A 14,686-nucleotide genomic window follows, 5' to 3' on the forward strand; every position below is an offset into this window, starting at 1 on the left:
AAAAAAAAAAATAATATTAGTACAATTTAATTGGTTGGACAAATTTTTAAATGTATCCAATATGGGAGCAAAAAGGAATTTTATTTTAAATGGATTTTTTTTTCTCCAATTGTATTTCAAACTACATGTACATATAATACTGATCAATGTGTGTCTTTCATAGATTCTGGTTTTTAAATATCCAAAATAACTGCAGTTGACGTGGAGCTAAAAATTGATCATTTATTTCAACAAAAAAAATTTTTTTGCAAAACTTCAAGAAAGTATTTGCTCTCTGCTTTCAATTCCAATATTACACTGGGGTCGAAGAGACATATGCCTCAGCTTGCAAAGACAGAGTTTCTTGTTTTGTTTTTGGTTTGGGTTGTTTTTTTTTTAAATCCCTTTGCAGAACTACTCGATTCAAATACACACAAAATGGCATGTGGAACCTATCAATAAAATAAAGTTAAAATCTTCTCACACGATCTTTCAAAAAAAAAAAGATTGATCCACAGATGAAACACGTGGACTTTAGAGGGCAAATAAATTATCAAATCACTAAAGGTGACCTGATATACATGTACATATTAAATTTCGTGAAGAAACAGGTACCGCTGCGCGGTAGGGTGTTGAGATATCGAGTCTAAAAGTAACTAATTTTACAGTTTCCTACGAGTTAAAATTTTGGGTTGAGACTGGATAATATGAACTATACATTCTAAAATTTCATATTCTAAGATTTCATACTATAAATTCGACGATTTTTGAGTCTAAAACACTAATATTTCCATTACAAAAACAGTTGACTTTCATGTAAACTTGTATCCAAATATTGTCGATATGATGTAAACATTGATAAAAGAGGGGAAATCCTACTCTGAGAGAGAAGGAGGGAGAAGTTTGGCTCTAGAGTGAGATTTTTCCCTCGGGGAAAATCCTACTCTAGAGTACTGATTCCCGGGGGGAGGGGCTGGCTGTTGGGGAAATCCTACTCTACAACACCGGTAAGTGTTCTTCAGTTCTTCCCGTTTGAATATTGCTCAACCCCTTCCAACAAACAATTAGCATCCTTCTAAGGGCCTAGAAGGCCGGGTCAATATTAAAAGTATCATGGAATTGTGAGATGAGGCAAGTTTCCATTTCAACTCTCTTATTTTTGTCTGAAATGTTAATTAATATCGGTAAACATCGAGAAGTATTGGATTGTTACATCTACACCTTGGACTTTCCGGGTAAATTTCAATAGCTGCTCTCTTGTCAGTTAATGTATCATTGTGGCGTCCAATTTTTTAAAACCTCCTGTCGGAGTGTTGCTAAATTCAAAGAAAGAATTCATTTCAATCAACATTATTGAAAATTTTGACGTGATCGTTGTACAGTGTATCCTCCTGTGTAACGCCATAAAGCGAGAATAAACGGGGCGAGATTGACTGGGGTGTGGCGGTGTTTAATTACTGATTCTACTTAACATTTGTCAAAAAATTCCTTAATGGACCGACAGGAGGCCTAGAACGATTTAACAAACCGTGAACTGGTACGATTTCTCTAACAGCGTTAGCAACGTACAACAAGAATAAGTGTAAAGAGGATGAAACTTTTAATTCCTGTTAAAATTATGAAATCACAAATATCTAAATTAGTACATTGCAGGTGCGGATCCAGGATTTTTTTTTTCCAGGGGGTTCCACCCCAGTAAAAAAAAAAAATTCCAACCAAAGAAAAAAAACTAAAACCCAAACGTATTAAACCAAGAAAATAATTTCTTGACAAGCAAAAAAAAAAAAGCATCCATTTCCCAAAGGTGACAAACACCTATTTCGTGGTGGTGATGGTGCAAATTCAAGGGGGATCCGCACATGCTTTGGTTTTGAAAAGCGTGAAAAAAAATTAATTTATCTTAGTAGCTATTATATAAATACATGAAACATGTAAGTCACATTAAAATTATAGCCTAAAATGGTTTTATATCAATCATCAAGATAATTTACAAATGTCAGAAAATATATCTTGCATAATGATGAAAAAATATTTTTGTGTGTGTATTTTGTAGTAAGATTCCGAGATAAAAGTAAGGGAAAATCCGACACTAACTCATCGCATAACACGAAACAAAATTTCAAATAAAACAAAATGTAAATTAAATTTTTTATGCAAATAGATTATACCGTACATTGTTTCAGCAAATACTTGTTAATATAAAATGAACACTTTGGATATTCTTAAATCAGATCAAGCATTTCAAAACCCACTTAAAACTCTACTATAAAAATTTACGCCCGAGCACACACACACACACACACACACACACACACAAACACACACACAAACACATTGTACAAAAAAAGTGTACTAAATATTTATATTTGCATTGCAATTTAAACAAATAAACCCGTAATTTTACTCTAAATATATACATATACATCTACTCTGATGCTTCTCTTTTAAAAAAAATCTTCCGTTACATTTCCATAAGTAAAAAGTTCATTCAATATTCAAAATCCTTCAGCGAAAATGGAGCTCCAAAAAATTGTCTTTGTTTTTGAATGAGCCCCATGTGTTGACTTTTTTGTCGGTGTTAGGGGCGGCCACTGTGTCTTCTCTGTTGTGACCATGGTGACACGGGGGCGGTGGTCGGTACTGTTCGTTCTGTTTTGGTTCACTGCCACTGAAAAAACATTGACGCATAAAATATACGTATCAGAACAGCTTCGTTACATTTTACTCGCTTATATTTAGAGGATTCTTGAGATGCTGGTAAATTGGCATAGTTTATACAAATTTTTGACGAAAAGTCAAAAAAAAGAAAATCATAAAAATTAAGATTTATAACATTTCTGACATCACAGATTCGTCCAAGGTTAAACGATACTTAAATCAAATGTTTCTTTGACAATTTTTAATTACTGATATATAAAATGGTCAGGTCGTTTTGGTTGATGCAATAATTACTTCTTGCAAATTCTATACATGTTGTGTATTGTATAATGTTCCTCTAATTATTATGCTTTTCTGTGTTTTATTCATTTTAAGCTGAAACCCATATACATTGTAAATATGATTGGTATAATTCATATGTAGGGAGAGGGCATATTAAGTTTTAAGAACTTTTGCCCAATCCCATTTGTAAAGTTTGTAGACAATAAAATATGTTCAAACCATAAAAATGAATTATAAATATGATTATTTTAAAAGGTTATAAACTTACCACGCGTGAACACCATTCCTGCATTCTTTGCAAATGTCTTTCACCATTTTGATTAAGATTTTTCAGCCAGCTGTTCCTATTACATCAAAAATAAAAACGATACAACAGTTCTTCAGTGTGAAAAAGCAATGAATTCATAAGTATGCGTTACACCACAATACATCATTATTAAAACCCACTTGGTTTTCAGCATTCAAAAGGACAAAGACGAAAGGTTGTCAAATATTACGTATACATTGTAATTCACTTTATGACAGAAGTTTCGAAATCTAAAGACAAGGGGACTTTTCTTGGAAATAGCAAATTAATGATATTATGCACGTAAAATGTATCGCCTTCACCGTGTGCAGGTACAGCGTACCAGGAAACGACCGTCTTTGTCTTTTCTTCTAAGAAATGCTCATTGTTTATATATATATAACAAGTAATGGTTATGCCTGATGGTGATTAATACTTTGCTGGATAAATATGGATTAATATTTACATGATACACACGCCCCGCAGCGACTTTCTAAGAAATCGTTCAGTTATAATATTTATATTTTGAACTCTTCGCTTTTCCACTTTTCCGCGAACAAAAAAAAAATCCTGAAGCAATTCCGCAATAAAACATACTGCCTCTCTAAGAGAAAAATGCAGGTAATATAAGTTTTGCCTCCTGCTTACCCTGGGGAAGTGGAAGTAAGATTTTAGCCAGGATATGTCTTTGGAATGTAAAATACCGTTACAGACTATGATCTGCAGATAGAATGATTTAATCCTAAAATGTTAAAGTGCAAGCTGAAGATTTAAATCAAATTATGTGCTAATTTGTCTACCGGTCAAATTCATTCTTAGAATAATTCTGAAACGTGCTAAAGTAAAAAAAAAAAAAAAAAAAAGAAAGAAAAAGTGGCTGTCAACATCTAAATATACGTAAATATATCAGGATGTTCAGAATGGAAAAGACGCGTAACAGAGTTTTTTTTTTTTTGTTTTTGTTTTTTTTTTTTAAATTGCGGAAAAGACGAATGAAATACATTATAGGTGGGTACTTTATTACAGATAATCCTATGTAAACCGATTTGTGAAAAAAGCAATGTACCAAGTATTCGGGCGCGGAGAAGTACAGCTGTATATGAAGTGTTTAAAGAAAAAAAATAGCAGAAAAGCAAGCCCAGTATCCATATCATGTTCAAAATCTTTATATTTTTGATAACTGTACATGCAATTTTTACAATTCGTAATTTTTCCCCTTTTTGCGACTGGAAGGGGGATGAGAGGGGGCCCGCTGGCTTAAAAAATTAACAATTTTTTTTTTTTTTTGTTTGTTTGTTTGCTTTTTTTTTGTTTTTTGTTTTTTTTTTTGTTTTTGTATTGTTTTGTTTTGTGTTAATTATTTTTGTTTTTGTTTTTTTTTTTTTTTTTTTGTTTTTGTTTTTTTTTTTTGTTTTTTGTTTTGTTTTTGTTTTTTTTTTTTTTGGCTGAACGAAGTTAGAATGCGTTGTTCATGTACATGCATGCCCGACTAAAATTATCCTGGTCAGCTGGTCAACTATGGCATGTCAAATGTTGCAATATTCGATCTTTTCCATTTGTATTGTATAATTTTCTATTTGTATTGTATAATTTTCCATTTGTATTGTAAAAGTTTCCATTTGTATTCTATAATTTTTCATTTGTATTCTATAATTTTTCATTTGCATTGTAAAATTTTTATTTGTATTCTATATTTTTCATTTGTATTCAATAATTCTTCATTTGTATTGTATAATTTTTTATTTGTATTGTATAATTTTTTATTTGCATTGTATAATCTTTATTTGTATTGCATAATTTTCAATTTGTATTCTTTAATTTTTCCTTTGTATTGTATAATTTTTAATTGTATTGTATAATTTTCCATTTGTATTGTATAATTTTCCATTTGTATTGTATAATTTCTCATTTGTATTGTAAAATTATAGAATACAAATGGAAATTTATAGAATACAAATGGAAAATTATACAATACAAATGGCAAATTATAGAATACAAATGGAAAATTATAGAATACAAATAAAAATTATACAATACAAATGAAAAAATATACAATACAAATGAAAAAATATACAATACAAATAAAAATTTTACAATACAAATGAAAAATTATAGAATACAAATGGAAAATTAAAGAATACAAATAAACATTATACAATACAAATGAAAAATTATAGAATATAAATGGAGAATTATAGAATATAAATGGAAAATTATACAATATAAATGGAAAAGATCAAATATTGCAACGTTTGACATGCCACAGTCAACTTAGTTTATAACATTATCCAATGAATCAAATAGTAAAATGCACGTTCCCCCCCCCCCCCCCTTTTTGATACTTAAAGCTATATATGGCGTATCTGAGCTAAAAAATAAAAATACGAGATTGAGTGTAGATGAACACGACATTTGTTATTTACGTTCAAATTAAAATTTTCACCGATTTTGAACATGAATAACCCCACGTTTCTATAGCTAAATTGACTTAAAACTGTGTCTGATATTTAATGCGGAGTCGTTAAATGAATCGGTTGTTGTTTTAAGTTTCTTATATCTATGAAACTTGATTGATTTAATTTGTGTAATTTACTGGAAAGTCCAAATTTATATAAAGTAATAAAACAAATAGAAAGATCCTTTTAATTTTAGTTAGTCTGAACTTATCATAAATACGCCATATATGACTTTAATTTTAGTTTTTACTTTTCTTTATCACTGTTATAATTAAAGTTATCTATTAATATGATGCAAACTTTGTTAGCGCTCAGAAATTAAATAAAATGTAAAGTTTTCCTTTTAAATATTCCTTTTAATGTTTTTCATTTTTTTCTTCTTTCAAATTTTTATTTATTATGATGCGAATTTTGTGAATGAGTAGTAAATTAAATTATTAATCCCAGTCAGATTCACTTGTGTGTATTAATTGTGCGTATTGTAAAAGTCTATAATATTCTTCTGGAGGACAGTGCTTTTGCAAATCATTTCAATTTACTTAATATAAAAAAATATATAAGAAAGTTAACCATATCGCCGGCTTGCTTGAGCATCTCAACACAATGCACTTGTTAGCTTTTGTGAACTAGGCTATCTAGATCTTAGTGAAATTCTGCACATGCAGTCCTTACCAATATTATATAAATGGCATTATCTAATCCCTATAATCCCTAATACTTACCAAGCACGTTAATCCACGGTAATCGTCTTTGTTTGGATTGCAAAGAACAACAGAAATTACACAGTTCGCCTTCAGTAGGTGAGCATATGGCCTTGTTGTCACATTTATGCTAATATTATTTAATCACGTTTTCTATTGTTCGGTGTTCTCTAGCTTCTTCATTGAATATACATAAAGTCATGTCGCAGAAGGTATCCGAAAGGCACAGTTCACGTGGCACGTGTCTACTCATTGGATAAAATATGTAGGTCGTGTTTACTTTTTGCGTGAACGGGGGGGTCAAAGTCCGCAAGAAAGCCGTTTAATAATTTTTTTCCCAAAAAAATCATCAGGCCTCATAATATCAGTACAGTAATTGGATACCTCATACAATTATTTTTTTCTTCCTAAAGTAAGAAACATTATTTAAAATACAACTTTTTTGCATTAATTGCCTTTCCGTAAAAAGTCGGTTCCGTTCGAATTTTAGCAAGCAAAGTTATTTATCCGGTATTGTTTTTATCCTGAATCCGAAGAAAAAAAAACGCAAGCATCAACAGACTTAAGTATGGTAAAATCACATTAGATGCATGGAATCCTTCTGAGAATCACTTATGTTTGCTTGGAGAAATTCAGAAAAATCACTTTTTCACTAGCTTTAGGGTGAATACAAATCATCAGTGTCGCCAGAACTTTTTTCTCCAGTCAGATGGATAGGTGCTCAAGTTGTCTTTTATAAACGATATCTAAACAAAAATAATCTTTCGTTTGTAAAGATTTATCTACTTGAATCATCCATACCGATGCCAGCATGGAGCCGTTGCTTGGTACTCAGGAAGAGAGCCAACATATTTCTGGTGGGTTTGATTGTGTGTTTTTTATTTATGATCTTCCTCATGATTAAACTACAGAGAGACACAGAGCAACCATTTGATAATAAGGGAAAACATGAAAACGAAGAGCCAAGGACAGTAGCTACTGTAGATGACCATAAGATGGCTATCTTGGTTCCTTTCAGAGACAGATTTGAAGAGTTATTGGAGTTTGTGCCATACATTCACAACTTTCTCAATAAACAAGGAACCGCCCATCAGATTTTTGTGATTAATCAGGTGGATGACTATAGGTATATACTTTGTTTTAAAATCTAATATTTACATTTGCTCTGCTTTTCTACTAAATTAACTGTGAAATTGATATGAAAGTCATTTTTGTGTATACTCACGCGCAGAAATATACACGGTGAACTCGTGCTAAAGTGACGTCAAAATGAGGCTACAGAGACGTAAATAATAAAAATGTAATGATATAGGGCAGCAAGAAATTTAAATATTGAGTATATTACTGGTGCTTTTAAACTTGTAAAATGAAAATATAAGTAATGTTTTTAAGTTTAGTGTGGATTATTGGTTAGGGCGCTTCATGAAATATGCCAACGTGACAAGTCTCTGTGATTTACACACCAATAACTCACACAAAACTTAAAAACATTCCTTAATTGCATCATACTTTTAAAATATTATGTAGCAATAGTTTATTAGTTATAGATGCAGATCTGTGGCTTGCTGGTCTGAAAAAAAATTGGGATGGACTACCAGAGAGCTACAGCGCCACCTATTGAAAAAAGTGTGTATTTATTGCGCACAAAAAAGAGCACTTTTTATCTCTGAGACACTAATCTTATGAGGATTATGATTATAATTGCAGGTTTAACAGGGCATCCCTCATTAATGTTGGTTTTCTGGAAAGTCAGAAGGACTGTGATTACATTGCCATGCATGACGTTGATCTGGTACCCGTGAATCCAGCCATAACCTACCCATACCCCCGGACAGGAGTCTATCATGTCGCCTCCCCAGAGCTCCACCCCCTGTATCACTACCCAAAGTTTGTGGGAGGGATTCTGCTTCTCACAAGGGATGCCTTCGTCAGTGTAAGAGCCTTTTAAAGCTTCAAGAAAAAAATTTAATCTTGTGACACAGTTAAATTTAGCTTTCTAAACACCAAGTTTATTTTTATGGCAGTTGATTACGCGTGTATTTTAGAATATGGCTTGGATGCATCACCAGTTTACATATTTGAATATGTTAATATTTCGTAAACAAACTGTTAAAATAATGAAAGATTTTTTTCGATGTTTGGATGGAAGGATACTGCAATAATTCAGTTGGGACTCAACATAATTTTTCTGGGACGCATCAAATTTAGCTGGGACACAACCTTGTCAGAAATCTTGAGTCCTGGGACTCAAGTTAGCAAAATCATAGTGAGAACCCTGTTGTGAATAGCACAAAAATTTAACATTGTATGACAATACTAGTTACCAATCTGTCATTACATTTTCAAAGTAATGATTATTGTAATGTCCTATCAAATAATGTTATTTTTGTGTACAGTAGAGCTTAAATATTAGAATTGTCTAGTTGATGTCACACTGTATATGACTTCCTCCTGCAGAAACAAACATGAAAATAAAGTTATACTGATAGAAATGTAATACACATGGATCCTTAGATGTTTTATAAATGTCTTTTACATGTACATCTTTGAAAAAAGTTTCAAGTTTTAGTATTTATTTTGTTAAATGTTTCAGACGAATGGCATGTCTAATCGTTTCTGGGGTTGGGGAAGGGAAGATGATGAATTCTACGTCAGAATGCACCATCAGGCACTAGAGGTAAGGTTTATTTTTATGACTATTCCTGGTAAATAGATGACTATAGGTGACTATTCCTGGTAAATAGATGACTATAGGTGACTATTCCTGGTAAATAGATGACTGTAGGTGACTATTCCTGGTAAATTGATGACTATAGGTGACTATTCCTGGTAAATAGATGACTATAGGTGACTATTCCTGGTAAATAGATGACTGTAAACAGTCAGTAGATGACTAATATCCCAGTAACTGGATGACTATACTCAGTAGCTAAATGACATTAAGTAACTAGAATGACTATACTCAGTAACTAGTTATTTTCATTCCCCATGCTTTTTAAAACAAATTGTGAACTTAAGGAATATAGCGAGTTATGTATATAACATGTATAATGAATAAAAATTTTCACCCCTGGCACTTTGTTATAGTGTGTAAAGGTGTAAATATAGAGCTTATCTATTACATTTTCCACATAGGGTACTTCGCATTTACCCCCAGGAAAAATGTTCAAAGACAATGAAGTACCGATGAACAGAAAGCACTGTTGTTTACTTAATTAAGTGAGCAAAATACCTGCAAATGGAGTTTTCAATCTATTCATCTTGGCCGATTAAAATGTTATGAATGCTTAATTTGATCACAAATTTAGTAATAAACTGTACATTTCAATTATTTTATTTTTGATCAAAGGGCAGATTACTCTATCTGCATAAAAATACCACTAAGTCAAAATTTAGTGTGCAGTGTATAGAGGGCTCTAAAGTGTGTTTTCCTGTAAAATTTGTTTCAAATGTGTCAAAAGTGCTCATAAGTATGACATTACATTTTCATCAACTTAGGTGTATTGTGAAGTGCGTTAGTATAAGGGAGTACAATATTTAGTTAGTATAACTTGTGAAAATGGTGAGGGGTAACGTAGCTTACAACCCACCTGAGCTGTGGACTCCGGATGGGACAGGTGTCAACATTCTGTATACATCCAGAGTAAATTCACAACTGGTTTGATATGGTAGTTCAGTGATCAGCTGATCGTGACGTATACAAATATATACATCCCAAACCCGAACTATTTTATAAAACCTTTTATTACTACATGTGTATGATCAGGTGTAGAAATGGATGGTGACCATGCTTAAAGTTATGCATCTTTTTTGCATGACTTGATAACCAATCGTAATCAATCATTTCTGTATAATCTAATCAGAGATGGAGGAAACTTACCAGGAATTTAAATCATAGGACTTCTAAAAATAATTAAAGTCTGAAATTTTGATCCATCAAGTAATGGTTTACTTTTGAATAACATGTTTACTTTTGAAAATATAACAAAGATAATTAATTGACAGATTGAGAGACCAGAGGGGATCACCACAGGTAACCAGACATTCCGACACATCCACAACCGAAGGAAACGCCCACGAGATAACTACAGATATTTTGGACAAACACAGGTCTGCTATTTTATAGTTTAATTTTAGAAAAACGTTTAGCCAGCAGTCTGATTAAAGTCTTAAAATCACATTTTAGCCTAACTACCGGTACATGTATTTTTCCTTAGAGATATAGTAAAACACAGTTATAACGAACACTCTCATAAATATTAATGAATTCACGCTTAAGGTAAAGTGATTTTCATTACCCATGGTTTCTGAACAGATATAATGAATTACATTTATAAGAAGTCAAAATTGTTGGTCCCTGGCACTTTGCTTTAAGCGAGTTCTAATGTAGTAGGATATTTAGTATAGTTTTGGTTTAAAGTTTTAGGCAGTAATATATCAAAAAAAATTCTACAAAAATCTGGGCTACTGATGGTCAGGTATATCTGAAAATATGCTAGTGTAGTGCAGTTTCAAGGATTTTCATTGATTATGGTGGGATCACAATAGGGAAATAGAGTTTTACATATAACTCAGGGGGCCTGTTATTAATGTACATTGTATGTACCAGTATATGAATTATTCAAAGTAGTATTTGATAGTACGTTTTTATTCTGTGGAATCTGCTTTAATATCTGCAGGAACATTTCTTTACACAAAAGTCAGGATGTCAGATTTATTTTGTCTTGAACAAATAAAGGTCATGGTAAATTCTGGCCTAAATTCTGGCTTGATTGAATTTGAATGAAAGGTATATTGTCAAAAGACATTTTTTGAAATTTTTAATCTTATAACATAGTGTTATGATATATGACATGTTTATACATGTATTTCATTTGAAGTCAAGAGTGCTTCAACCAAAATGATGTTGACCTTTTTAGGCCACAACATTTCTGTTTAATCATGCATCTGATTAATCTGTGTGAGACTTTTTATTACACTTAATAATGTTCATTGTGTTGAATAAATTTATTCTCTATTTTTAGAAAACAAGTCGTCTTGACAGAGAGACAGGAGCCAGTAATGTCCGTTATACTGTAAAGAGCCGAGTAGACATCACAGTGGAGGGGGCACCTGCCAGAATTATCAGTGTTGTGTTGAATTGTGATTTAAAGGCCACACCATGGTGTTTAAAGCCACAGTACCACTCTGTGTACAAATCTAAAGGACTGATACCGTAAAGTGTTCATACACAAAGTACCCATACCAAGGGGTCATGTACAAAGGACTGATATAGAGTAAAGGGGTCATATACAAAGTATCCCTACAAAGGGGTCATATACAAAGTATCCCTACAAAGGGGTCATATACAAAGACTGACATCGTATCATAAAGGGGTCATGTGCAAAGGACTGATATCAAAGAGTAAAGGGGTCATATACAAAGCACTGATATCATAGAGTGAAGGGGTCATATACAAAGACTGATAATGTAATGTAAAGGGGTCATGTACAAAGGACTGATATAGAGTAAAAGGGTCATATACAAAGTCTGATATCGTATTGTAAAGGGGTCATGTACAAAGGACTGATATCATAGAGTACAAAGCACTAGACTGTTGTACACAGGATGCCTGCCTATAGAAATAATTAATACCACAGAGTACAGCCTGTTTGTGATAATTAGGACTCTTAGAAGTCTGTAAATAGACCTGATGTTTGTCACAGCTGGAGCATTAATCAAGAAGGCAACACTCAAGGCCAAATAATTTGCTACTGTTGATATAATGCTAGCAGCACAGCATCTAATATTCTTTACAGGTGCAAGAGCTTGATGCACAATATTTTCATTGCAACTGGTTGCCATAATTATTGTGTGGTGAAAAAGGACTTTAAATCAGAGCTCTCAACAGCTCTCTTCATGAAATCAACTGATACACAACATTTATAGTGCTAATTACTGTATCCATAAGAATACATTACCTTTATGAACTTTATTATGCGCAATCCATTTCTTGAAGAAAATGAAATGCATATCAGAGAGTGTGAAGTGAAAGTTTGTTGATTTACAAACAGAATGTGTATGTACTAACTACTTAAAAATCAAAGAAATCAATGAGTGCCAAATATTGTAATTGATCAGCTACTTGTACAAACTAAGCCACAGTGACATTACGATTGAACAGCTACTGTAAAAACTAAGCCACAGTGATACTAGTATTACGATTGAACAGCTACTGTACAAACTAAGCCAGAGTGTTGTTTTTAGAAAAAGATGATATATAAACTAGGTGTCTTGCACTGTAGATGAAGTCACAAAAGACTGGGAACTTACAGCAGTGAAAAAAATCAGCAGCAACAAGTGCCTGGATTCTCTAAAGCTTTATTTGATAAAGAAGTGGCTGTTTCTTTATATCAAAGAATCTCAAATTTGTAATTGAACCAAATCAGATAAAACAGACAAACTTTTTGGGCATATTCTTTTAGAAAAGGGACTGTGTGCAATAATATAACTATGAATGTATGATTTTTAGAAATTGAAAACAAAGTTTTATTTCTACAGAAAAAGTTGAATGTTTCAAGCTTTAGATGAAAATGTTTTTATACCAAGACCTTCTCTGTAATTTGATTTTCTGTGAAAGACAGTTTCTTCTAGAATTATTACCATATATATATTATATTTTGCAACATTTATTACTTGAAAACTTTTGTGCAATAAACAAATACGTACATTTTGTATGATGACTTCTCATATATTCCTGTATGTTAGAATGTTACATATAAATCTGTCGTTTGGATATATCTGAATCATCGAGAGTAACATTATAACTGCTTATTTTTCTTTAGACAGATCTGTCTGAATTATGGAGAGTGATATTACATGTATGTTGAACTTCTTATTATTATCCTTCAAAATTATGGACAACCTGACTGGTTTAGAGCATGTCACATGCAGGGAGACAATTCCTGATGTCTCCCTCACATGCCAGGTGACAACTGTGTTGTCTCCCTTCAGATGACAATGAAATAGTGCAAGTGAGCATGCAGGGTGACAACTCTGTCATTTCCCTTTAGATGGAAATAAAATGCAGTAAGTGAGATAACTCATATACCCGGTATATATAATTGATATATAATATGCAAGATCTGTAAACAATAAATTCCAACAGTGACACTGATGTTGTCTGTTAAAATATTAAAGTATGGAATCTGAGCAGTAGCTAGGAGACCACAACAGGTTTGATATTTTCTATTCTTTTTCATTAAATTAGTTTCTTCAGGATAATAAAACTATCATGATTATTTAGGAGAGAGACACCACAAATTATCAGGTCTGTCTAGGGTTGTCACCCTCGGAGGCAGGCACCTATGGGTGACAACCCTACTTAGAGCTGATAATTTGTGATGTCTCCCTTCTAAACAGTCCATAATTTTATATTGTTCCTAATAAAGACAGGTCTATATAGATCATTGAGAGTGACAATATATTAAACTGCTTGTTGTTCCTAACTAGGACAGGTCTGTCTGGATCATTAAAACTGATATGATAACTGCTTGCTGTTCCTAACTAGGACAGGTCTGACTGGATCATTAAGAGTGGCATGATAACTGCTCATTGTCCCTAACTAGGACATGCCTGTCTGGATCATTAACAGTGACATGATAACTGCTTGTTCCTAACTTGGACAGGTCTGTCTGGATCATTAACAGTGACATGATAACTGGTTGTTGTTCCTAACTAGGACAGGTCTGTCTGGATCATTAAGAGTGACATGATAACTGCTTGTTGTTCCTAACTAGGACAGGTCTGTCTGGATCATTAAGAGTGACATGATAACTGCTTGTTGTTCATAACTTGCACAGGTCTGTCTGGATCATTAAGAGTGACATGATAACTGCTTGTTGTTCATAACTTGCACAGGTCTGTCTTGATCATTTACAATATGATTAAGAGTGACATGATAACTGTTTGTTAACTAGGACAGGCCCCAAGACCATAAACCGATAACAGACTCAAGTCAAAGTTTTGATTTTTAATAAGTTTCATTCAATGTATTAGCTTAAAAAGTTGCTAATGTGCAAAACACTTCAATTCAAACATATGATGAAAATTTTATTATCAAAATTATTTCGAAAGTTATATCGATTTGAAATTTTGACTTAAGTATGTTCTCAGTTTATGGTCTTGGGGCCAGGTCTGTCTGGATCATTAACAATGACATTATAATTCTTAATTCAGACTATTCCAATTCATTATATTTACATCTGTTGTGTTTTTCTACTAAGCTAACTGTAAAATTGATTTGGAAGTCATTTTTGTGTATACTCACGCGTAGAAATATACAC

At 32.5% G+C, this 14,686-nt stretch overlaps 1 protein-coding gene and 1 long non-coding RNA gene across 2 annotated transcripts; one reads left to right on the forward strand and one right to left on the reverse strand.

Annotated features, from left to right (window-relative positions):
• Positions 1-1,562: 1,562 nt before the first annotated feature.
• Positions 1,563-6,510, reverse strand: LOC133180484 (uncharacterized). Its single transcript, XR_009720336.1, has 3 exons — positions 6,384-6,510; positions 3,188-3,263; positions 1,563-2,647 (listed from the first exon to the last, which is right to left on the reverse strand). It is a non-coding gene; the product is annotated as an uncharacterized LOC133180484 (long non-coding RNA).
• A 462-nt stretch (positions 6,511-6,972) lies between these two features.
• Positions 6,973-12,979, forward strand: LOC133180492 (beta-1,4-galactosyltransferase 7-like). Its single transcript, XM_061315008.1, has 5 exons — positions 6,973-7,488; positions 8,070-8,295; positions 8,956-9,039; positions 10,368-10,472; positions 11,387-12,979. The coding sequence occupies exons 1-5, from the start codon at positions 7,166-7,168 to the stop codon at positions 11,579-11,581; spliced, it is 933 nt and encodes a 310-aa protein (XP_061170992.1). The 5' UTR covers positions 6,973-7,165; the 3' UTR covers positions 11,582-12,979.
• The last annotated feature ends 1,707 nt before the right edge of the window (positions 12,980-14,686 follow it).

This window comes from Saccostrea echinata, unplaced genomic scaffold, assembly GCF_033153115.1.
Source record: "Saccostrea echinata isolate AGI-Se365-2 ecotype Australia unplaced genomic scaffold, CSIRO_AGI_Sech_v1 ptg000001l, whole genome shotgun sequence".
NCBI lineage: Eukaryota > Metazoa > Mollusca > Bivalvia > Ostreida > Ostreidae > Saccostrea > Saccostrea echinata.